Source organism: Pholis gunnellus (genome assembly GCF_910591455.1).
Source record: "Pholis gunnellus genome assembly, chromosome: 5".
Lineage (NCBI taxonomy): Eukaryota > Metazoa > Chordata > Actinopteri > Perciformes > Pholidae > Pholis > Pholis gunnellus.
Genome location: NC_136531.1, coordinates 5,247,311 through 5,272,640, shown reverse-complemented (window position 1 = coordinate 5,272,640; position 25,330 = coordinate 5,247,311). Strand labels below are relative to the sequence as shown.

The following is a 25,330-nucleotide window of genomic DNA, read 5'->3' as shown; positions in this document are numbered from 1 at the left end:
TGTTATAATTCGTTCTCTCTATCTCTCCTCTTTTGTTACACATACAGGTTGTAAGTGGATTCATGACGGCTTTCAAACCCATTGGGAGCTTCGTTCATGAATTTGTGTCCTTCACACAAGAGGTGCCAGCTCTCTCTCTCTCAAACACACACACACACACACACACACACACACACACACACACACACACACACACACAGGCTACATAATTCAACGTGCTGATGAATGCACACAGTACACCTGGCAAGTGAAATAACTCCTGACCTGCTGTGTTTCTCCAGAGGAACGTGTCAGAAATAAAAAGCACCACTCTGACTCAGTTCCTGCTCAACTGGACTCTGGCCGAGCTGGCAGACATGTACCGACCACAAAACACATCCGTAGTTCCAGAGACACCGAAGTTTGACGTCACAAATGTGGAGGACTGGTACCAGCATGTCGTGATGCCGGTGTTACGGAGGTTCCTGCCAAACGACGGGGCCCTAATGCATCGAAACATCACGATGGCCTTCCACGAAGTGTTGTAAGTCAAGCTCACATTTTAGATTCAATTCCTAATCGCTTCCATCATTTGTTTATCTTTTTCCATGTCTGATTTTATCATTTAGTGTGTGTCAGGTAGATACACTTGTCTTAGATGAGACAAATACACATTTAAAGCTCCAATAATCTTAATGATGGCTCAGTTCCATTAATTACTGCAATTCAATGCAACTGTACTTATCTCTGTGTAGATGTTTTTAGCCTCTTCTGGCTCATTGTTTCAGTTTTACTGCTCAGTATCCAGCAGCAGCAGTGTAGCATTAATTAATAATTAATTGATACCAACATACGTATGTGACAATAATGAATAAGACTCAAGAGGCTACAAATTAAAGTTACATTTATTAATTCAACCTTGAGCAAATCAATATATTTTGCCTCAATTCTGAAGGTTTGTACAGAGTTCTTGACTCGTTGTATAGTGACGATATATATTTCATACACACATGCAGCAGCCACACAGAGATCAGCTTATGTTATTCCTGCCTCAAAGTCAACATGTTAAAACAGAAGATAGCGCCGAACTGCAGAAAGGCAAAGTTAGCGACTTTGAAAGAAAGTGGAGCATCTAGCAGCTGGAGACCCTGATGTTTTTCTCAGGAGCTGGTGGGGACCAACACAGAGCTAACACAATGTTGGATTTAGATTTGGCAGTTGACCAGAAACATGACTCTTAAATTACTGCTAATCTTACTTATTAACTTTTAGATGTGTAATATGACAATTGCCAAAGTTACTTCATGAAGTGTGTCGAGGTTGTATGTTTGTCGGCTTGTTGTAGAGTTCCTCTGCCCACTAGTGGTCAAATAATCAGCACCAGTCCATTAAATCCATCCACAGGTCAGTCGATGTGCTTCTGTGTTGTAAAACAGTGTATGATAATTACTTTTAAATGTATGTGTATGTATGTTTGTGTCTTGGTTGTGTGCAGCTATCTGGACCATGGTACCATGGACAATGACATGGACAATGACACCGATGAAATCCAGGATGTCTGTAGCATCACTCTTGATAAGAGCCCTTGCGGGGTGAGGCTTCATTTTATTCTTTAATTTTTGTAGAGAATTAATCATGTTTAGAATGTTTAGAAGTTTCATTCAAACTTTTCCTTGTTGTCAACTGTCCGCTTGAAAAGTAATCGTAAAGATGTTCTTGTTCTTCAGCTGACGGATGCGGTGGCAAACGTGGCCAAAGTGTTGCACTGTGCTGCCGGTAACAAGCTGACAATGTCCGAGGAGACGGTCGTGAGATTGATTGGACAGCTGACAGAGCGTCTGAATTCACTGATCCAAGAGTTGCTGTCATCGGTGAGCACTGTCAACCTAAACATTTTTTACATTGTTTTCTTTTTGATTAAAATATTGAATCATCTTAGTTTCTCAGTGGATCATAAATCTGAATATGAGCCTGTTTCACTTCAATGTTTACAGACATTACTGATGTAATCAAACCTTTTAAAGCATTGTGGCTGTGCCTGTGTTACTTTAAATGAAGTGTCAAACTATTTGGGACCTGTTGCTATTTCTATTTGTTTTTACCTATTTTTGGTGTTGGGTGTTTTCTTTAGTTTTCTTTATATCAAACGCTCTGTCTTTAAACCACTAACTTGAGAATAACCTGTCAATCAAAGTTTATAATCAAGTTTTTAAAGCTGAATGGTACAAAACACCACACACACTGCTTTTACCATTCGTAGATGATGACTGACATACAAAATCCTAGAACTCATGTTTTATAAATTGCCAGCTGGGAGACACTCAACTGTCATACATCTTTATTGTAAACTACTTTATGTGTGTTTGTCGTAAAAATGTTATTTAAAATCTTTGACTTTTTCCTCCTGTAGAACCTCAAAGAAGTCGTGTCCGACTTTCAGCAGATCTTTGGCGAGGTGGACTCTTCGCCTCTGACCCGGGAACACCTGGAGGACCCGAACTTCATCAAGCTCTGGTTTCAGATCAAACTGGTGCCGCTCCTCCCTCACATACCCAAAGAGCTCCTGTCCTGCCTCAGCACCAAGAACTTCTCCTGCCCAGTTTACCAAACCATGTGAGTTCACAAGTGTGAAGAGATGTTGTCTTTCTCTCTTACACACACACACACACACCTACACACACGCACACACACGCACACACACAGTATGATGCATCAAATGTAATTTCTTTCTTTTCTTTCTCAATATGTGCAGTGTGGCAGCCTTCAGCAAACACCGAGATATATATAGTTATGATATCTATCTGCATTTCATCTATCCCTTCCTGCTGAATCACAACACATCTGGTAAGTAAACTGTTCGCGGGAGTAACAGCCTTTAAAATGGTGCAAAAGAACAACAGAGAAGCAAATGAACTACTGATTAAGTAAAAGTCCTGCGTGTTACTATAAGAAAGTATTTTCAGCAAAATGGACCTAAAGTATCAAACGTAAAAGAATGCTGGAAAATGGCTGTGGTGTAAGCACTATTTTAATGTTTAATCAATTTTAATCTGTGTTTTTGGCAGTTTAATCTGTAACAATGCATTGTATTTTTAAAGCTAATAATATTATCTGTATGTAAAATCTGTATTTATAAAGTAATTAGTAACTTTAGCTGTCAAATAGACATAGTGGAGTAAAAGTTGAAAGTAGCATGAAATGGAAATGTATTTAAATTCCGTACTTGAGTAAATGTAGTTAGTTACTAATTTAATAAACGTATATTCATTTTTGCATGTATGTTTCAGATCCTCAGTGTGTCTCCTCGGCCAATAACAGCGCAGAATGGCTGAGAAACAACTTTGGTGACTTTTCAAGAATCGCCTCCGTCACTGACTTCTACAAGCTCAACCCAAACTTCTCTGGAGTGAGTCCGGGAAACACTGACAGGCTGATATTCTTCATCTAAAACTCACTTACCTGAAGTCTTTCCTTCGTCGTTAATCATTTCTACTCTTTTGTCTGTTGTCCAGCTGGAGGCTCTTCCCCAATTGTCTCCAAGGCAGATAGCAGAGATGCTTGTGTTGCCTCTTCCTACTCCCCCTGAGAAAGACGTCGTTATCAACCGAGTCTTTGACTTCTTGTTGGAGTCCCCTGAAAACAGGCAACTTCAAGAGGTCTTGCACTCCCTGTACTATCTCATCTATAAGGTAACGGCTTTGTAATGATACAAAATTAAGATTAAAGCTTTTGGAAAATCTTTAATTAAACTGTCCTATTAATTGTAAAATATTCAATTCTTCAGGTAAAACCACCCTGCGATGTCTTCACACACATGTGAGTACTTTCAGATGCTTGTATAACTTACCACTGCGCTGGTGCTTAATTCTAGCAAGATTTTATTGGATTATTTTCTTTAGATTATCCCAGTAGACCTTTTTCACAGCAGACATTTCGATGGTCAAACGCAAGTGGTGGAAAGTAAATAAGTACATTTACTCAAATGCTGTGCTTATGTACAAATTTGAGGTACTTGTACTTTACTTGAGTATTTCCAATTAATGCAACTGTAAGTTTCTACTCCACCACACCTCAGAGGTAACACATGCACAATAAAGTGAACAGTAAACACATACAGCACATTCTAAATAATAAATAAATAAATAGCATATGTTTGAAAAGGAGTAGGCAGAAGTAAACACTCATAAGGTCCTTTCTGTACTGTAACTTGTAGAACTTGGATATTGAACCTATACACATAAGTAGTTGGTGGATAGCCTCTCTAAATGCTTTCTCGTTGAATGTTTTGTTTTCCCTCCAGCTTTGAGAGATTGTACGGAGCCATACCACTCGTGCCTCGAGACACTGAACCAGGCGTCTGGTCTTTCATAGAAGAGCTGATAAACATGGCGCCAGATGGTGAGTCGCTTTCTCACACAAACACCACGACCATAAACACAAAGGCACCATTTTTATTGTGTTCTTTAAGTGTTATCACGTGCACACAATAGTTGACTGTGTATTATTCTGTGTTGGACAGAGTGTTTCCCGGCGAACTTAACGGTGAGAGTTCTTTAAATATTTCAAATGAATCTATTTCATCTGTATTTTGTTGCTCATATTTAGATTTTTCTGATGAATTATTGTAATGTTCCTTCAAATGTATTACCTCTGTCATTCACAGTGCCTAGCGACTCCCTACAATGGTAAGAGCTCTTTGACACATCAGTGTAAAGTCTCATTTTGTTACTCATGACATTACTGTAAATCCTTTTCTCTCTGCGGTTTGACAGGTAGTAACATCTGCAGAGGAGTTAACAGGTATCCCATTTGTTATAATATCTATCCAAAATTACACAAAAAACATGTCATTAGTCTCTTGACTGATGTGTATTTGACCTTTTTTATTTTTAATTTTACATTTATTCACAGCTCTGACCTGCTCTCTTATTTGAACACATCTATGGACGTTCCCTGCAATGTGTCCTTGGAGACGTATGCCTGTGCACAGGTGACTATGCTTTAAAGAGCCGCAGTCAGATTGGAAATACAACAGTTTATTTCTGAGAAAAAGTCTCCAACATGCCTCCTGTTTGGCTTAATTAATACACGAGATAAGATAAGCCTTTACTGTTGAAATTCAGATGTTGCAGCAGCACAAAGACAGAAATACAAAGATACACAGAGAATGATACAAAATAAAATACTTAGAATATACAAATAAAAATAGGAATACAATACATTGTATCGTTCCCAAATTGTGAAATTATTGTGTTACAATAGCAGCTTATCCAGGCATTACACAGGAACATTAAATACACTATATATATATATATATATATATATATATATATATATATATATATATATATATATAAACACTAGAGATGTATATCTATAGAATACATAATATAAAGAATATGTTCAAATACACTATAAATATAGCATATTGCTACAACTAGAATACAATTTAAACATAGGATAAAATACTATATACATGAATAAAGCATGGAAATTTGTCTAATACAATTAGACTAAAAAATACAATACAGTCAGTATAGAAAAAAAATATTTGTACAACACAGTCTCAAGCAAAGTCACATATTAGCAACAAAGTATAGTACAGAGTAATACCTACTTAAGTGTACACCATAGTACATGCACAATATAGTACAATATAGTGTGAGATATAAAGTCAATTAAAACATATGGTGAAATGTATTGTTAACCTGTATAACATAATGTACAGCATATATATGACAGAATATAAATGATCACTTGCTGTGTCACACATACAGCTGGAGAACTTCACAGCCAATCAGCTGGTGTCTCTTCTGAAGTGTAATCTGCCTGGACACAGCAGGAACTCCAAAGTGCTGTGGAAGTTGCTGCTGACGAAGCTGTCCTTCATCTTGGACCCAGCCTTGGACATTTTGGCTGACATGGTCGGTATCTTTCTAACCCTCAACTTCTTTTCAGGATTGTGGAAAGTGAATCGCTCAAATGTTAACAGTCCCAAAAGAGCAAATCAGTCTAAAGTAGATTAAGGGAGGACAGCTACAGTTATGGATTCAATCAATTGATCTTTCCTACAGTCCATGACGATGGTTGGTCCATCGGCGTCTGTGGTTTTGGAAGTGATCGGAGAGATCAGAGTGTCGCTGCTGACCGACGAGCAGCTGATGAACAGCAGTGTCATCGGGATGTGGTTCTCGGGCCGTCTGAGTGCGTTGCTGCCGTTTACATCCAGAAAGTTTCTGCGGTGTCTGAGCAGCAGGAACCTCAGCTGTCATTCATACCAGCAAATGTAAGTGATTTTCCAATGATTGACAAATCTTACGTTGCAGATCCATTGCAGGTTACTGTATATCATACTTAAGAGGTCTTGGCTTGAGATGACGGCCAACATACAGCCCACTTGATTCAGTTACAACATGGCCTCTCGTCTGGTGTCTCTTTTATTTTTTGCTCATTGGCATTTTAACCATTTTTATCATAAAATTAATACAAATATGTCTCATTCTGTCGTTGATTTTATTGTCAGACTGCAGGAATTTACCCACCATTTTGATAACATGACCTATGTGCAAAAAGATGTGGTCATCCAGGGTTTCATCCTCCGTTTCCTGTCGCAGCCACACTCAGGTACTCGCTGCACGATCGGAATGACTATAACGCTGTGACTGGTTTCAAAAATAGTGAGTTGAAAAATGTTTATCCTCATGACTTGGTCCAGGTCCAGGCTGTGTGTCTGCGTCCAACAGCAGTGCAGAGTGGCTGATGAAGAATCTGGGTCCGTTTTTACCTTATGTGCATATCAAAGAGCTGTTTCAACTCAACCCGGACTTAAACCCAGTAAGAATCCATTTCTGCTGATATCAAGGATTAAAAAAATTAGCCGGTGCTGTTATTATTACCTCGTTATTTTCAACAGAAGTCAACTTTTTGTTTCGTTCCTTTTCTTCCATGTAGCGGGAGGTCCTACCATTCCTGACTCTAATACAGAGTGCACAGCTGGTGTGGATTCTTCCTAATTCTCCATCATCAGACGCCATCATAAATATGATCTTTGATATCGTGGAAGAGTCTACTGAGGACATTAAAATATTCCTGGTTTACCTCGCCTTGTATCCGACCTACGTTCAGACCCAGGTAAATAAAAAAATCTTGATTTATTCAGAAGTTACACTTTGCACTGCTTGTTGAAGGTAATAATCGTTGTTTTCTGTATTTGAAGGGAAACCTCTCCTGTTCATTATACAAAACACTGTGAGTTCATATACATTCATGTTTTTTTTGTTTATATTATTCATAAACAATTCTATGAACATAACATTGTGATGTTAATCCTACTTGTTGCTATTCTAGGTTCACCAGACTGGACTTACTGGTGCCTACAGTTTCTCTTACAACAGCGTCACACATCATGTACACTAAGGAGGAGTTATCCAAAAACATACCACCAGGTGAGAAGCTCATTCTGTACAATATTATTAACATGTATAACAATAACAATATAAGACTTTAATCATGAGGAGCTTTAGGGTTGAAAAAAACATCCGAAAATATTCAAACCCAAGATTGATGTTGTTGCCTCACCATTCAATCAAAATCAACTATTCTGGATATATTTTTGGATCATTTTATACACATTTCTTTATGTGCTCTATTTTGGTTTTATTGAATTGTGGAAGGGTCTGTGACAGACAGTACATTATAAGTGTTATTATCCATAAATCGATCAACATTATACACTGATAATGCATCAAATATGAAAAGAATGTGACAATGTGAAAGGTGTCTCTTGTGGTGATGAACCTACAGATAATTATAAACACGTGCTGTACACTACCTGGTCAGCAGCAGATGACAGACAGGGAAAGTTAAAGACTAGCTGGGGATCATAGTGCAGCTAAAGAGACAGATATTTCCCTCAGGAGTTGGTGGAGACCAAAAACCGAGCAAAGAGAGAGCGAATATATTGACATTCAGCAAGTATGTCAGTGTGTCAGTTGTGTTCGCAACTTGTTTCCGCTGCCCCCAAGTGTTACAAAAATCCAAAATAATCATTGCGGGTTTAACAGACACACAGTGAATACGCCTGATCTCCAGCATCAAAAGCTGTACTTTGTTGAATGATTAAAACGAATTACAACCTACAGCTAAAAGATGGCCGTTGGTCACTATTAACAGCAAATTCAGTTTTGTTTAAAGTTTATCATCAAACCTGAACATGAACACGTCTTTATTTAGCTGTTAATACGCCATAATGTGAACTTATGATTGCAATGAGCATTTAAATATGTCGTTCATGAACTATACCATAAACTAATCTGCGTTTGTTCTTTTCTCATAGGTTGCATCATAAACAGTGGAGAGGTAATTCACTGTGATGTCATCTCTTTTTCCCTGACTATTGTTCGTCTCATATTTGTTTTGCGATAAAAGACTCACAACCATCTTAATCCTTTTCTCCCCAAGTGCGATGTCACCATGACAAACGGTAAGTTGTGCTTAAACATTTATAAAATTCAGTACGTGAGTGTTAATAATCTCCATGAATTCATTTATTGCTTCTTTTCTTTTTACAGAAACAGACCTTTGTGTTGGAGTGAACAGGTGGGATTTATAAACCTCTCTCTCTTACCTTACTCGAGCTTTTTACACATTTTGTGTTCATATATCATCAATAAATAATTTAATATTTAAATTTTATTATTTTGAAACTACAGCAGCATGCTGCAGCTCCACATCGACAGAGGAGATATTAACGGACGTTACTGTGACTTTGCTGTTGAGGAATTCGCCTGTTCGTCGGTAAGAAAACACCAAAACATCTCCAGTGGTGGAACTCAGTACATTTACTGAAGCTCTGTATTTAAGTTGAGTTTGGAGGTACTTCATCCATTGTATGATACTTTACTACTTCTTCTCCACTGCATCACACTCTTTTTACTCCATTACATTTGTTTGATGCTTATAGTTACTTTTTTTTTTTTACATAAAACATATGATATGATGCAGGGCTCTACTGCTGATCCACCTCGTAGTAAACAAAGTCTGTGAAATCGCTCCACGGTGACAAACGACAAGGGTTGGAAGAAGTACTCAGATGTTTTTGTAGACGTAGCAATACCACGGTGTAGAAAGTCTCTGTTACAAGTCCTGTTATTCCAAAGAACAGAAGTATGAGCATACAATACAAATTTAAGTACTCATTGTGCAGAATCATTATTATTGGAGTATAATTATTGAGGCATTAATATGTGAGCATCGCTACTGTTGCAGCTTAATCTATAATTGTACATCATCTTCATCATCATCATCATCATTTATTAGCTTATTGTTGTCGATTTTATTTTGAATCTGTAAAAAGTAACTCTAACTCTAGAGTAAAGGATCTGAGTACCTTCTCAACCACTGATCAAGAACTGCCCTAATATGTGAAATAGTTTGGATCTTTGGTTTGTTTGTTCTGACCTGTTGTCATTCTGCTCATTCATCACACAGCTGACAGCGTTGAGAGCAGAAGATCTGGCGGCGAAGTTGTTGTGTAATCGCTCCTCCATCTCCAACGGCTCGAGACCCGTCTGGAAGCTTTTCCTCTCCAAAGCCTCACGTGTGCTGGACGGAGCTCTGGATCTTCTAACCAACAGCGTATGAATCAGTTCTCCCCAATTTACCAATTTACCCTTTTACTGATCAGAACTATATACTTAATTTTGTTGTTTTTTGTAGACTCTGGACCCCACAAATCCTGCAGTGCCAATGATTTTGGACTCTATACGAGAAATCCGATTGGACACCAACCTCAACAATCCCGCTTTCTTCCGGCTGTGGTTCCAAGTCCGGCTTCGACCATTCCTGCCCGCCGTTTCCCCTAACTTCCTCTCATGTCTCACCACAAAGGGGTTGAACTGCACCACCTACCAGCACATGTGAGCAGCACATTTACGTCTCCAAACTGATCAGATCTCAGCGCAGATCTGAATCGCTCTCTTTCGTCGTCGAGATATCATCACACTCTGCATTGACCACACAACCCCTCATTTCATTTCAGGGTGCAGATATTGAGCCATATCCAGCAACACATGACAGTCGCCAGGCAGATTTCTGTGTACACACACTTCATCAAGGCTTTCTTGACCAGGAATAGCACCACAGGTATGTTCTCACATTTCTATAAAGTGGCTCAAAAGGCCAACTTTTTGAAGCTAGTGCTGCTAGCTGCTTTCATTGGGCTGGGCTAGGGTTAGGGTTACATTTTTAGATCATTAGATTAGCATTTAGAGTGGCACTGTATAAAATGCGATGTTGCTACCTAAAATTCATCAGCCACCTCGGTACTTACTTTTTGTCACATGCTACCATGTTGGCAGATACAGGAAAATGTCCCATTGTTTCAACTTGCAATAGTCGAGTTCACACATTATTCAAACTGCGAGTTCTGTTGTCTCTGAAAAGTATCCAAAATGTTCTCTTTGTATGAAATATCTCCAGTCATTTGTTAAATAAGTGAAACGCTTAAAACAGATTGAAACAAACCGTGTAGAAGGGCTGAACAATTTAGAAGATATTTGTAATTATTTGAACTGATATTGCACCTGTGCTATGATTTGCGATATTAGAGGGAATGATAACTTTTATACTATTCTCATTTTCATTAAAAAAACGATTGACTGATGTGATTTTTGCCGGGATCTGTACCAAACCAAGATGTTTCGTTAAGTCTGTAGAATATGACGTGTCGACCAGGACATCTGTGCAGCATGAAGATGTTTCATTTTTCGATACCAACAGAACTATCATTCATAAATATACCAAAGGCTTCAGGGTTTCTTGAACCTGCTGCAAACATAAAGCACACAGTAAAGTTGAATTTGTTGTCTGTTGTTTTTGTGGTTTAGACTCCAGCTGCAGCTCACACATTAACAGCAGTGGAGAATGGCTGCAGGAGAACTTGGGAGGTTTCTCCGTCTTCGCGTCCATCCACGACCTGCGGATGCTCTATTCCAACTTTTCAGAGGTACTTCCTGTTTCATCTCTTGACATTATGCTCATTTATTTGTTTATTTTTTGCCTCCATGTTTTAACCAACTACGTTGTTGCGCGTGTATTTGTCCGTGTGCACATGCAGATGACAGTGTTACCGCAGCTGACAGTCAGACAGCTGGCAGAGGTGTCCGCCACACCTGGCCGGCTCACCTCTCCTGCCCAGGTTATGACGGTGATGAAACACATCCCCGACAAATCCCTGCCCGCCTTCTTTGATGACTTCTCTCCTGCTATCATGGTGAGTGTGTGGAATAGTTTGTCTGCTTATCTGAGGTTGTATCAGGGTTTAACAGTAAATCTAACAACTTACTTGCACGATCATGCAAGTGGTAAAAAAAAGAATGAACACCTTGTTTTAAAAAAATAAATAATAAGTAGCTAAGGACTGAGCCATCTCGCTTCATTCTCATCTCTGTTGAGAGTTGCACATGTGCAGTACCGATCAAGCACTTGCAAGAAAATGGCAGCTAGTAAAGATTCCAATTCTCACACTACCATACTATTTTGTTTGCCAAAAAATCATTTAGTATGTCACAATACATAGTATGTTCGAATCCAGATATGCCAAAAATACCAGGATGTTCTGCTGCATCCGGTTGCATTTCGTAGTACGCAAGCCAGCATGCTTCTCTGGCTGTTCTCACCCACAATCCTCTGCACAGCGGATATATGAGCGATAGGGTCAAAGTTTAGGATGCAATGTTATGACAAAGTAGCATGTCACAATTGAATGCATACTGCATGCAACTTTACATACTTTGTAAGGGCATTTTGCAGAATGTTCTAGAAGTATAAAAAAATTAATAACATTTACAGGATTTGGAAAGCAGACAAAGTTCACAAGTGAGCATTTCAATTATCCTGGAGACAGGATAATTGAAATGCTCTAGATACATTTATAGAGACTAAACATGATTTTATAACTGCTAATGAATAAAACAATTTGTAAAGAGCAAAGTAAAGTTAACTTGGGCAATTTTCCTGAAGCGGAAAAATAAACTTTAATGTTGAACCCTGTGAATATATCATAGTTCATACATTTCCTGTGAATGTTTTCACATGAATTGACAAGCCTTCAGCAAAATACAATTTAAAACCGTCTAATTACAGAAATGTTGAAGGAGTTGCAGTTAAACTAGCAACACATAGCTAAACCCTATTTCTAAACGCTGCTCTTTGTCGTTGCTTTACTCATTTCTTCTTTTTAACTCTTATTTTGTCGTTTCTCTTTCCCCTGCAGGGTCACGAAAACAATTTCTCCTCGGCGGTGAGGTCGGCCATGTTGCAGGTTGTGTTTGATCGTGTGAACCTCTCTGACCCCTCGGTGGGTGATTCGGTGGTTTCGCTGTGGCTCCAGAAGCGACTGCGCCCCCTGCTGGTCAACCTGTTGCCGCAGCACGTTGCACCGTTCTTCGGAATACTGGCGGGAAGAAACTGCAGCATCGAGCAGCAGGGGTAAGTTGACAAACTAATGATTTCATTTTATTGGGATCAATTGAACTTCGTGTTGAAAACAGATCCTTTTTGGTTTCAGAAAATGTAATAGTTTTACCTTCATCTCTATAGTATAGATTCCAATCAAATGTCAATAAATGCAGTCATACAGTCAAAATAAAAATTGCTTACCTTATTTTAAATTTCTTTAAATTTCTTTTATTTCAGAGTCGAGGGCCTGAATTCAGCAATCTCCTCTCTCAGTGAAGATACAAAGACAGAAATCTACGACCACATCGTTCAGACTCTCAAAGGTAAAGAAAGCAAACTGGAAGGAAAATACGAGTAACAGTTCTGGGTGGTAACATGATACAAAATGTATCACTTCACTTCTGCTTTATACCTTTTGCAGTAATTGCAATTAGACATTTAGCAGAGGTTGAAGCTTAAAGGCAACCCTGTGGAGGGTTTTGACCACTAGTTGCGTTTTGGAGAAATGTTGTAATGAGTGGGTTCTTGTTTTGTTTGCATCCTGCCAGTGGTTAAATCCTGCCAGTGGTTTAACACTGTTTCATGTTGAATGTTGAAAAATGTCTTTGCAAGTGTGTTAGATGGAAGGGAATACTGAACACTCTCAATGATACTTTACAGCAAGCATTTGTATGTTGTCCAGAAGTCCATAAACTCTGATTTACCATCTTTGAAACCAAACTTACAGCCTTCATCTCAACTCGACTCAAGTGTGTTTGACGGGCGACCTCTTTCCCTCTCCCTCATTCTAGGACCGATACCTCTCAAGTGCTACGGTGACAACTACAACCACAGTTTCTACAGTTTCCTTGAGCGCTCATTCATGGGATTCCAGTTCCCCAACCTGACCACCTTCCTGTCCCTCATGCCTCAGGACAGGATGCATCAGGTCGGTGTCCAAAAAATAATGGCGAGGTCAGTTTGTTTGTATCTGGACTGAAGGATGAGAGGATGATTCATGTTGCTCTGCTCTGCTGCTACTCTAGCTGGTGAACTCCATGCCTCCATCAGCTCTTGGAGATTTTCTCCGCCGCCCTGATGTTGTCGACAACGATGCAGAGCTCTGTGTGATCTACAGCATCTACATGCAGACGCCGACGTTCCTAGAGAACGTATGTACCACACAGACACACAAGCACACAGAAAAAGCAAACACATTATCATGATACAGTAACGTAATTGTGTACATTCACTACAGGAGTCTCTCCCGGCGGCGCTGCGGCGGCCCACGCTGCTTTGCGTCTGGCCCATGGCGCTCAGCAGCTCCGAGAGGTCGGAGGTCAACGCCTGGTTTGACCGAGGTCTCCGCAAGTACCTGGTCTTCCTCACAAAGAGTCTGATCAGCCCCAATGTCACACACAACGCCTCCTGCCTGGCCTTCCAAAAACTGTACGAGTGGTTTTCACAAAACTTTCGACTCAGTTTTTATATTTTTATTTACATTTTTGGATGTTTTCAAATCGTGTGTTTTGTTTTTCAGAGTGTCAGTTCTGGGTGAATACAACTACACTGCCGCAGACTTCATGAGGAGAGATGTGTTCAACACCATCAGGGACTACCTCACCTCAGGTCATTCTCGATTAAAACACAGAGCTTCACTTTAACAGTGTTGCCAAATAAGCAACACTAGATTTGGGAACTTTTAAGACCCCTTCAGCTGTTTTTCTTTCAAATCTAGCAACTATTTGGGCAGACTAATATTGTCGTAAATATTGTTTTGGTAACACTTCCCATTATGTCTATGTCTACAATGCATTATAAAATTACTTGTAATGCATCAAAATCTGCTTATAGAACTGTATAATTATAGTTAAAAGCACTTCTAAATATCCACAATGCTTTCAAACAATGATCATAACACAATATAAAGCATTTTTTATGTGTTATAAGGTCAAGAATCATAGTACTTCATAATTGCTGGTCATTCAATATCATTTTTAAGGTGGGGGATCATAGTGTATTAATTCTTGTTATACATTATGATATAATTATAAAGCATTATAATCACTTTTTATAAGTTGCTCCAAGTGCTAAGTAAAGTAAAAACTAATTTTACAACATTTTGTTCTTGCAGATATTTAATGATAGATTTCAATATATTTTCACTTCATATACTTAAAGCAAACAAAGACCACTTACAATAACTTACAATCACATTATAATGCATTAAAACAGTGATTTTAATGCATTATAGTGTATTACAGCTATGGGAATAATAATAGACTGATCCTTGCATGTCTGTGAGTGACCAGGAATTATGAAGTATTATGATACTTGACCTTATAACACATTACAAAATGCTTTATAATGTGTTATGATTATGGTCATAAAGCATTGTGGATATTTATGAATTTGTAATAACTGTATTTATACAGTGCTTTATTAAGCAGATTATAACGCATTACATGTACGTTTATAATGTAAATGTCAACCATTGTTTTCATTTATTCTTTATTTATCTCCCTGGCTTCCCTCGGTGAAGTCCTCCGTGTAAATATGTGTAACTTGTCGTTGTAGCGTCGGTACCAAGATGTTACGACCCCGGCAACCCAGAACTAAACTCCACAGCCTGGTTTGCTGAGTACATCGGCCCTTTCATGCCTTTCCTCACTCTGGAGGATCTTCAGACCTTTGGGTCGGCACAGGTACTGAACCGGAGTTGTGAAATCTGTGTTCACTGGGATTGAAATCAAGTTGAAGAGAGATGGAATAATGATGTTCAGACCACCTTTTTTGCCGTGTTTTTAAAGCCATTCTCTGTCCTCTCTGCAGGTTATCCAGGTGTTCACAGTGAACCCTCTGAACCTCGCCACACTCAACCACAGCTCTTTACCTCTCGACCTCACCAACTACTACACTGAGCTCGTTTATCAACAGGACAGCAACTTCAACCCCTTACTGTGAGTCTGAACAGCCACAAACCCCTCCCACATCATCACAAATACATACGTGGACGGCATGGATGGATTACTGGCATAGCCCCGATAGGCCCGTTCAGTCAGGGGGCAGAGGGTCAGGAAGGAAAGACACAGGACAAACACAAAGAGACACAAAATGACTGAAAATAGACATAAAATGACCAAAAAGAGACACATAGCGGCTATAAACCACAAAAAAAAACACTATAAATAGATGCAAAATGGCTACAAAGGGACACAAAATGACTTAAAGTAGACTGTTTGAGTTTGGGTGTCTTGTTCCAATGTATACATGGTGTGGGGCCTCTTAAGTGTGTGTCCTGCAGGGGCCCATTGTCTCGTACCGCCCATGGTGAACGGTACCATCCGTGTGTAAACCGATTCTTCTCGCTCTCTCTGCAGACTTCCTCTGTTGTTTCGATGTGTCGCTCCTGGTCCAGCGTTCAGCCAGCTGACAGCAGAGGACAGTATGGTAGTTCTGTACAACCTGACCACCATCTGCACATCCGTGGACCCACAGGTAATAAACACGCACACTAGAACACACATAGGTCAGCAGTGTAGTTTTCAGCTGGGACGTAATCTTTGCACAAACAGACAGGCGACAATTTTAAAGGAAAAAACTGGAGAAGCTAAACAAATACAGATGCCTTGATTAAAGTTTAATCAGAAAAAATCTGAAATACTGCGGTGGGTTTTCTTCAGTGATCACTGGTGGGAACATGGTGAGGGGTCGTGTCCTTTTCGCTGTGCCAGTCATTTATACTGGTTAGTTTGGGGGAAGCATGAATTTCTGTGTCCTCCCTGTGATCCTCCTCATTGTTAAAAAAAAATAACGTTTTGGTTTCTTTGGGAACATAATTGTGATTTAGAAGCTATTAATGGAAGTACAAAAAACCGTAAGAGTGAATCCTATACGTTGTACTTTTATAGGGAACCTCCCCAAGAACAAGCCTCTGTACTCAAAAACAAGAACTCTACTTCACACAAAAATATAACACCAACTGACTGAGTTTATACTTTTTCGTTGTAGGTGTCTGCAGCTTTGGCGGGTAACTTCGGTCACAACATCGATGCCACGGCCATTTCTGCCCTCGGCGCCGAAAGCTCCGGTTTGTCCACCGGGCAGATAAAGACCATAAATCCTCAGCAACTGATGGAGGCCCTCCCCACTCTCAGCACTGTGACGGACTGGAATGAAGGTCAGGCCAAGGCCATCGTCCAGTCTCTGATGTCCTCGGGAGCTTTCCAGGTAGCTGCTGTCTGTCAGTCTGTCTGCGACTGTATGTTCTATTGATTTCAGATTTAGTTTGTCCGGGAGCACACCAGTCAGAATAAAGCCGTCTCATCATGTGTCCTCCATTCCAACAGATCAACAGCACGTCGTCGTTGTTAATGCTGGGCTCTCTCATCATGGGTGTACCCGCGAAAACAATCGGCAACATCGATGGCTCCCAGCTGCTTGCTGCATCCAAAGATCCTTCATTTCTGGAGCACATAATGTCTGCTCCACAGATCGTGCAGCAGACCTTTGTTACTCAGGTATGGCAGCTTCCTTTTTCTGATACAAATTTAATTTTTTATAGTCCAAATTTGCCCCAGAAGATATACAACATTCTCTATCCTTAGACCCTTTCTTGGAGAAATATCACAGACATCCAGCAGATGTCGTCATATATACAGAAAAGACAGTACATTGAGTATAGATTGGAGACTCACAGACTGGGATTTACCTAAATTTACTCTGTTTCATATATTTTTTTAAGGTGCAAAATTCCAAAATGTGGATGCAGTTTGTGAGTGTCACAATCTATGTATTTTTTTTTTAAAGTGTTTCATTTTTTTTTTTATTCTTCATAAACCTTTGAAACTGTTTTGCGAAAAGTGAAAGACTGCAGCTGTTTGCCAACTATCATCCAACGTCCAAAGGCCTGTCTCAAGTCTCGATTGAATACTAACTGATGCTTCAAATTTAGACCACACCCACACACCACCTGAAAGTCTTGTTTTTTGCTAACCTCCACTGGTCTCACCTCTCTGCTTGCTGCAGTGATGTAGAAGTGTACTTCAATACACTGTGAGATCACTGCCGGGTGTGCTCGGTGGTGAAACACATATTTAACTCACCTCCCACTTCCTGACCCAGATCATATCGGTGGACAGCAGCAGTGAGGCGATCATACAGAACGTTCCAGACGAAATGGCCACCGAGATCCCTCGCTCTCTGCTGCTGGGCTTCTCAAATAACAACGGGGTTATCGAGAAACTCAACAAGAAGAAATGGAAACGGCAGCAGGTGTGTAACACTGAAACACACACTTTTGCTCTGAACACACCTGCTGTACATTTCAGATAAGCACTATGTATTTATTTATTTTAGGTTGAGTTGTTCTTTGAAGTCATCGCTGTGGAATCTGCGACTGTGGCGTTGGGAGGTCCAAAGAAGTGAGTTTTTTGAAATAGGAAAAACTCATTCAAGAAATGTCCTGCAGGTGGGTCTCAACATGTATATAACATACAATATGTGTGTGTGTGTGTGTGTGTGTGTGTGTGTGTGTGTGTGTGTGTGTGTGTGTGTGTGTGTGTGTGTGTGTGTGTGTGTGTGTGTGTGTGTGTGTGTGTGTGTGTGTGTGTGTGTGTGTGTGTGTGTGTGTGTGTGTGTGTGTGTGTAGTGTGTCGTCCTCTCTGTTGCAAGGGTTCACATGCACCGGAGTGAGGACTGTTAAAGTGGTGCAGATCAAGAAGGTCATCAAAGCCTGTCGGAGGAAAGGCAAGAACAAGGTCGTTCTGGTGGAGACTCAGGTGAGAGAATGTGTGGTTTCTTAATAAAGTCATTGTAACGCAGTTGAGACAAGATGTCTTTGTTATACTGTATGTGGCCCCAGATATTTAAAAAGCTTATTTCACCTACAAATCACAGCTTAGTGGAAAAATAACGGAGATGTTATATCTAGACTTTATAACAGCATTTGCTCGTCTCACCAACAGTTGACCTGCATGTACAACCACATGAAAGAAGACTCAGATGCCACCATGTTCGACCTCTATCCTCTTGATTTGCTGCTGTACTATGAGTGAGTTTAGTGGAAAAACAGGTTTTGTTTTGAGAACACAACTGTCAGAACAGTTTTTGTTAGTTTCTGTCTCTCTGTGACTCTACAGCTACTCCCTGGTGCCACAGGCCAGCTGCAGGTCCTATTTTGAACAGCTGGCAGAAGCAGACTTCTCTGTCTTCTCCTCAACCCTCAGCTACAAAATGACCGCCCTGTTCGATAACGCGAGGAGCTGCCTGGTGAGTACCTGAACAAACAGAACCACATATACATCTCACACGTTACTCAAATGCTGAAAGAGCCCGTTAAACGACATTTAAACTGTTTATTTCAGAAATATAAATATAACGTAAATCCTGAAAGAAGATTATTGTTACACCGAGACTAAATAAAGGTTTAAATCAAATCTTCCACTGGGCCGATTCACTTTGAATTTATGTTAATCTCTCAGTTGGATGATTTCAATGAAGACCAAAGCAATTCACTTGATCATTTAGCTAAAAATCTGTGTCCAAGACACAGAAAATGCAATGGAGATTAATTCACTGACTCCTATGAAGATTAAGTTTTAACCTCATTGCTACAAGATATATCAGTCAAATAAAGCAGTCGAACTACAGTCTGTAAGTCAGACAGCCAGGGTGTCATACGTCACATGCCTAAGGAACCAATCCCGTCAATCCCGGGCTTCACATTAGCATAACACTACAGAGAAACAGGAAGTGCCAGAGGAGAAATCAGGTGTAGCTATGTTTTGGCAAAATGCACTATTCGCTATTTTCAAAATGAAGACAGAGATGTGTTTTGTTTTCGGTTGCAAAAGCAGAAATGGTGAGACTTCATGTATTACCAAAGGATCTGCAAATCAGTGAGAAATAGGTGCAGTTTATTTGGAAAAATGGTAATGATCCCGCCCAAATTTAAGATTAGCAGTCGACAGACACAGAGGTGCACACTCACTCACTTACAGAGCGATCGCATGATCGTCCTGGCGAAGATAAAAGGTGGCTGATCGAAATTTCAGATGTGGTTCAGAAAGCCATTCAATTATTAAATTGTACCCTGACTGTTAGCACATAAACCAATAAAGAATAAGTGTCAGCGTTCATCGTCGTGTCAACAGTGTAAATCTGAATTCAGATGTTAAATATTTCTGTTCTTTTGACATTCCAATCTGTAGTTTATTTCTGTTCTTAACCATTCTATTTTCTAAGGGCATAACAAACACGAGTTTGACTGAGGATAATATATCGGTGTTGGGAAACATGTGCTGCACTCTGGATGGGTCCTACATCGAGGACTCTGACCCGTCCGTCTTGGAAAAACTCAAGGACTGCGCAGAACTCACCAACACTCAAGTGGCTGCTGTTGAAGCTCTACTGCAGAGCGGGAAAACGCAGTACGGGTATGTCAACAGAAGCAATACATCTATTAGCAAGTTTTTAAAAGAAAATCATAAACCCTCTTCCTTGTTTGTCCGAGTATCAACAGATTTATTTCCTACCAGTAACCTTAAATGATCCTATTTTCTTTTGTTTCTTTCCAAAATATGAAACAATTTGAAAAAACAAATAAATTGTCATTTTAAGTGACCAAAACACTTTCTATTTCAGTTTGATATCCTGCTTTTACACTCTTTGATTTTTGATAACCAGGGCTCCATCAACATGGAACGTACAGACTCTGAAGAATCTTGGGATGTTACCGCTGTATCTGACTTCAACCTTCTACAATAACTTTGACAAAGTGAGTAATAAACACGTGAATAAACGCATTGAGAAGAAAAGTTGACTGTCTTTCCTTTCTTCTTTGGCATTAAGTCACCTGCTTGGTGTTGAATGGAGGTTGGTGATGTTATTTTTGTTGATTATTTTAATTCCTGCGAGCAGAAAACAAAGCGGCGTTTCTTGAGGTACTTCCTGAAAGTTATTAGGAGCAACGGAGTGGACAGACAGAAGAAGAAGAGGCTGAAGAAAGAAATAAGGAAGTCGATTAGAAACAAGTCAAAGCGATCAATCGGTGAGTCTCCTTCCGTTATCTGCTATTTTCTCTTCATGAACTTACTATTTTAACTATTTTCCCCCCTGTGTTTTTTAGTGAATGGGTGCACTGTAGGAACGATCACCCAGGTGACCATCAGCGATGATACTTTTCCCTTCGCCTATGACGACATAGCTCAGTTCAACTGCTGCCTCAACGCCTTGGTGGTTAAAAACAACTTGGAAGCCATCACTGAGAAGGTGGACCAGGAGGAATACCTCAGTATCGTTCTCAGCAAGTTGCGAGAGGTAAGTGATGGGAAGACGTGATTGGTTTGTAAATGTTTTTTTTTTTAAACTGAGCAATAAAAGTTCGGGCTTGTTGGTCAATTTTATCTAAAGGAATAGTTCACCCAAAAACCATATCAATTGTGTAGTACTCACTACTATGGAAAAGTCAAAAAGCAAATGCTTCACAGGGAGTTTCAGAACGTTTTATAACTGTATTTCGTTCTGCCTCCGTTTGCCATTTGATAGAAAGCTTTTTCCATCAAATCCCAACCCCGCACTAAAACACACTCCAACAAGTTGGTCAGGGCTTTTTTTTTGATTTAGCAAAAAGTATTTTGAATTTTAAACATTGAATACATCTGATTTGAAATTGTGGTGCAAGTTTTTTTTAAACTTATTTTGAGTTAAAATCAGCAACTTATTGGTGTTTTTTCTTCACTTTGTTTCTACTTACATTAGAACTCAAACGCCAAAAAACACTCAAAATCAAACAAATGAACTGACTCTGACCCTCTGCTGGGAGATAATGATTATTTTATTTTTAGGTTTACTCTACCATCCCAGAAGATCAGGTTCAGCTCTTAGGCCCAGCGTCCCGTGTGGCAACTATTGCCGACGTCGACACGTGGAATATCACTCAGATCGACACACTCTCCGCGTTGATGGACTCGTCGGACGGACAGTGGGACCCGAGCCTGGTGAGCAAACAAGTACAAAAATGTGTTGCTCGTATATGTAACCGCGTGTGCCCGTGTGATGAATGAATGTTTCTTCTCGTCGTCCAGGCGAAGGCCGTCATCTCTAAGTATCTGAGTCAATCGGGGAACAAACTGGGCAGTGATGAGCTCAACTCCATCGGAGGAGCCAACCTGTGCTCCCTGGATGCCGACGTTTTGAAGAACATTTCCCAACAAAGCATCAAGTAAGAAGTCAGAACCACGTACCATGACATCTGAGTCCAAATAGTATTCACAGTTCAAATGGCCGTTCATATATGGGAGGTGCAAGGGGCAAGGTTGAGTCAGGGGAAAATGCTATGAAAATGCAAGTTTTTTTTTTAGTGCATCCCTCTTAAGATCACGGTTAGTTTCATTGTTAGATAATGTAATATTTGCATATTTACTAAAATGAGCACTTTACTGCCTTATCTTTGATTTATTTTCTATTCTAGTGTCTTTACCATAATTTGTACTGTGCATCAGAATGTAGATGAAACTACAAACATACAGAGTAGGTGGTGTTGTTTTTTTCCCGCCCTGAACAGTGTCTGCAGGGCACGCTGTGAGGATAGAGCAGCCTGTATGTAGACTGAGAGGCAAAACCCTTCTTATAAATAAAGTAGGAATCATTTTTACATGACCAAACTTTCCAGTGTGCAGCTATTTTACTTTTAAGTGTAGTTGAAAATAGACATATCTAAATCACGTTGATACAATTGACGAGTACGTTTTAAGACAAAAAAAGTTGCTTGTCTTTGATTTTCAAAGAGTAAACTTTTCAATCTCTGGATGGAGTTTGTGGTGTTTTCGTCTCTTGGAAAATATGATATAAAAGAACCCACAATCGGAGCTCCCTTAAGCTTTTATTAGCGACGTTTCAACCCAACACGAGTCTTCCTCCAGGCAGGAGAAATGTAAATGTGTATAAGTCTGTTGTATTATTGTTTATTCCTTTTTGGCATCCTGCTGTAATCACTGAGTTTTTTTTTCGATGAGCCTATTTCTCATCTCTCACCTTGTGTGTTCGTGTCTCCTGCAGAGATGCCGACGCCCTGACGGTGTCCAACTGCACCACGGAGAAAAAGAAAACACTGTTCACCATCGCCGAACAAGCGTTTGCCACAAACACCAGATCAACAACTATCTCTGCTGCGTCTTACCAGCTCATGCAACCATACATCGGTATGCAAACAGACCCCCCCCCCCCCCCACACACACACACATCCATACTGCAAGCAGATAATCTTTATTTGAGCACAGCTGATGATTTCTTTACTGGCCCTGCAGGAGGTGCAGATTCAGACTATGTCCAAAGTTTGGCAGCCTCCAACATCAGCATGGACATGGTTACCTTCACCAGTCTGGATGAGAACCTTGTACTGGTCAGTGGTGTGTGTGTGTTATTGCTGGTGTGTGTGTGTGTGTGTGTGTGTTTTTGGCACAAATTAGCGTTCACCTTTGCCAAATGATTTTCGTAATGCTAAGGCCATTAGTCATTGTGTGTAAACATCTAATGTCGGCAAAAGAAAATATAAATACATTATGTGAATACAACCAGTTTCTGAAAAGTAAAAGTATTCATTGTGCAGAAAAAAGGTTCCTTGTCAGTGTTTTACCATTATATATGATGTTTCTGGATTAATATTACTGATGCATTGATGTGTATACTACATTTTAAGTACGTTGAATTTGTACTTAAGAATTTATTTTTCGTGAGTAAACTACTTAGTTACTCCTGCATCTGGACAATATGCTGCTACCTTCATGCTTATGGCCAATATAGCTGGTATTAGTTTTTATGTTCTGCATTGATAAAAAAAAAAGTGTTTATTTGCAAGCAAATATAAAATGTATCTGCTCTATTTCCCCCTAGAACCTGACAGTTAATGAGGTTAAAGGTCTGCTTGGCACCAACTTGCCAACTTTAAAGTCCTATGAAAACCAAACGCTGGTAAATAACTGGATCAGCATGCAGTCCCAGCGAGAGCTTAACACGCTGCAAATTGGGCTTGTGGGAGGCAGGGTTGGCTCTACAGGCACCAATTCTACGGCCACCACCGGCTCCCCAACCAACTCCAACTCTACGGCCACCACCGGCTCCCCAACCAACCCCAACTCTACGGCCACCACCGGCTCCCCAACCAACCCCAACATTACGGCCACCACCGGCTCCCCAACCAACTCCAATTCTACGGCCACCACTGGCTCCCCAACCAACCCCAACTCTACGGCCACCACCGGCTCCCCAACCAACCCCAACATTACGGTCACCACCGGCTCCCCAACCAACCCCAACTCTACGGCCGCCACCGGCTCCCCAACCAACCCCAACATTACGGTCACCACCGGCTCCCCAACCAACCCCAACTCTACAGCCACCACCGGCTCCCCAACCAACCCCAACATTACGGTCACCACCGGCTCCCCAACCAACCCCAACTCTACGGCCGCCACCGGCTCCCCAACCAACCCCAACATTACGGTCACCACCGGCTCCCCAACCAACCCCAACTCTACAGCCACCACCGGCTCCCCAACCAACCCCAACATTACGGCCACCACAGGCTCCCCAACCAACTCCAATTCTACGGCCACCACCGGCTCCCCAACCAACCCCAACTCTACGGCCACCACCGGCTCCCCAACCAACCCCAACATTACGGTCAGCACCGGCTCCCCAACCAACTCCAACTCTACGGCCGCCACCGGCTCCCCAACCAACTCAAACTCTACGGCCACCACCGGCTCCCCAACCAACCCCAACTCTACGGCCACCACCGGCTCCCCAACCAACCCCAACATTACGGTCACCACCGGCTCCCCAACCAACTCCAACTCTACGGCCACCACCAGCTCCCCGACCACTTCCACTCCCTCTCCTTCCACCACCACAGGCGAGTACTGAAAAAGTTGATTTTGTTTTATTTCCATGTCTTTTACCTGGATCTTCAACTGGTGAGAATGCAGACTCATTCCCTGGGACCTGTTAGCAGTCTTTTAGCATTATAGCATTATAAAAAGTGTTTCTTGCTGAACGACAGACGCAGCACTGTGTGTACTGGACTTACTGGTATTCCCGTAAGGTGTTAGCCAAACACACAGCAAATAAAAGAGTAAAAGTGAGGAGTCATTATTTAGTCAATATAAAACAGACAATAAAAGTTGTTTTGTTAAAGTGTGAGTTTCCCTCACAGAATCTGCATTCAAGCTTGATATTGCTGAACAATCATTACAATTTTACTGATCTCTAAATTGAGTTTGTGTCTGTTTCAGGAAACAACGGGGCCCGCATCCGAGCAGACGCTGGCTTCTCCTTCCTTGTTCTCCTTGCACTGCTCATCGCTCCCTTTGTATGAAGAAACACATGGCTGGTTATTGTAATTGAAGAATACATAACCATTAAGTGAAGCTACAGCAGCTACATGCTACATATTATTGCTAACCACGAAGATTTTAATGTGCAATACAAATCCAGCAGATGTAAATAATGAAATTCTCAATTAGTTGATCCCTCTGGAGCAAGTATGTATGCTCGGAAACCTTTTCACACTTTTTTAGGCTCATAATATATCTGCTTTATTTTGTTTTTTTGCTGGTTGTTCAGTTGTTTGAATTGTTAAAATGAATGGTGAGATGAACAAAAACAAATGAAGGTGACAGTTTTTGCTGTATTTGTGTCGCCGTAGTATCCATTTTTAAAATTGCGCCTTTCTTTAGGAAGGCTTAACTTGCCTTGAGCTGTATTGAGATTAATAATAAATGTTGATTGTAAATCGTTGCACAATCAAAGTTCATCACTTGCTTGGTCACAGTTTATTATTTTTCAAGTGTTTGAAGGGAATAAGTTGTCACAGTCGTATCATGTCATCTGTGCAGGGCAACATACAACAAAT

General features: G+C 40.5%; 1 protein-coding gene across 1 annotated transcript; it reads left to right on the top strand.

The window, feature by feature from the left end:
- Window positions 1-51: 51 nt before the first annotated feature.
- Window positions 52-25,234, top strand: LOC306696118 (uncharacterized protein). The gene is made up of 56 exons (XM_079159641.1): window positions 52-122; window positions 282-523; window positions 1,475-1,571; window positions 1,707-1,850; window positions 2,390-2,592; window positions 2,732-2,823; window positions 3,267-3,385; window positions 3,492-3,668; window positions 3,764-3,795; window positions 4,280-4,377; window positions 4,499-4,521; window positions 4,643-4,664; window positions 4,752-4,779; window positions 4,891-4,969; window positions 5,757-5,903; window positions 6,054-6,265; window positions 6,503-6,603; window positions 6,695-6,813; window positions 6,931-7,110; window positions 7,196-7,227; window positions 7,327-7,424; window positions 8,315-8,337; window positions 8,440-8,461; window positions 8,550-8,577; window positions 8,691-8,775; window positions 9,469-9,615; window positions 9,697-9,896; window positions 10,019-10,122; window positions 10,866-10,984; window positions 11,096-11,251; window positions 12,254-12,468; window positions 12,676-12,761; window positions 13,230-13,366; window positions 13,464-13,589; window positions 13,676-13,866; window positions 13,958-14,046; window positions 14,995-15,122; window positions 15,250-15,377; window positions 15,798-15,915; window positions 16,429-16,647; window positions 16,767-16,937; window positions 17,542-17,691; window positions 17,776-17,840; window positions 18,068-18,197; window positions 18,384-18,469; window positions 18,558-18,687; window positions 19,663-19,853; window positions 20,104-20,194; window positions 20,338-20,467; window positions 20,546-20,736; window positions 21,264-21,416; window positions 21,504-21,640; window positions 22,477-22,619; window positions 22,725-22,819; window positions 23,311-24,331; window positions 24,711-25,234. The coding sequence occupies exons 1-56, from the start codon at window positions 63-65 to the stop codon at window positions 24,791-24,793; spliced, it is 7,593 nt and encodes a 2,530-aa protein (XP_079015767.1). The 5' UTR covers window positions 52-62; the 3' UTR covers window positions 24,794-25,234.
- The last annotated feature ends 96 nt before the right edge of the window (window positions 25,235-25,330 follow it).

Bases quoted from the DNA above. Each gene is read 5' to 3' on its own strand.
- LOC306696118 (XM_079159641.1), top strand. From the start codon at position 63: ATGACGGCTTTCAAACCCATTGGGAGCTTCGTTCATGAATTTGTGTCC. The intron at 15,123-15,249 runs GTACTGAACCGG...TCCTCTCTGCAG, and splicing joins AGACCTTTGGGTCGGCACAG to GTTATCCAGGTGTTCACAGT. The intron at 21,641-22,476 runs GTAAGAAGTCAG...TGTCTCCTGCAG, and splicing joins ATTTCCCAACAAAGCATCAA to AGATGCCGACGCCCTGACGG.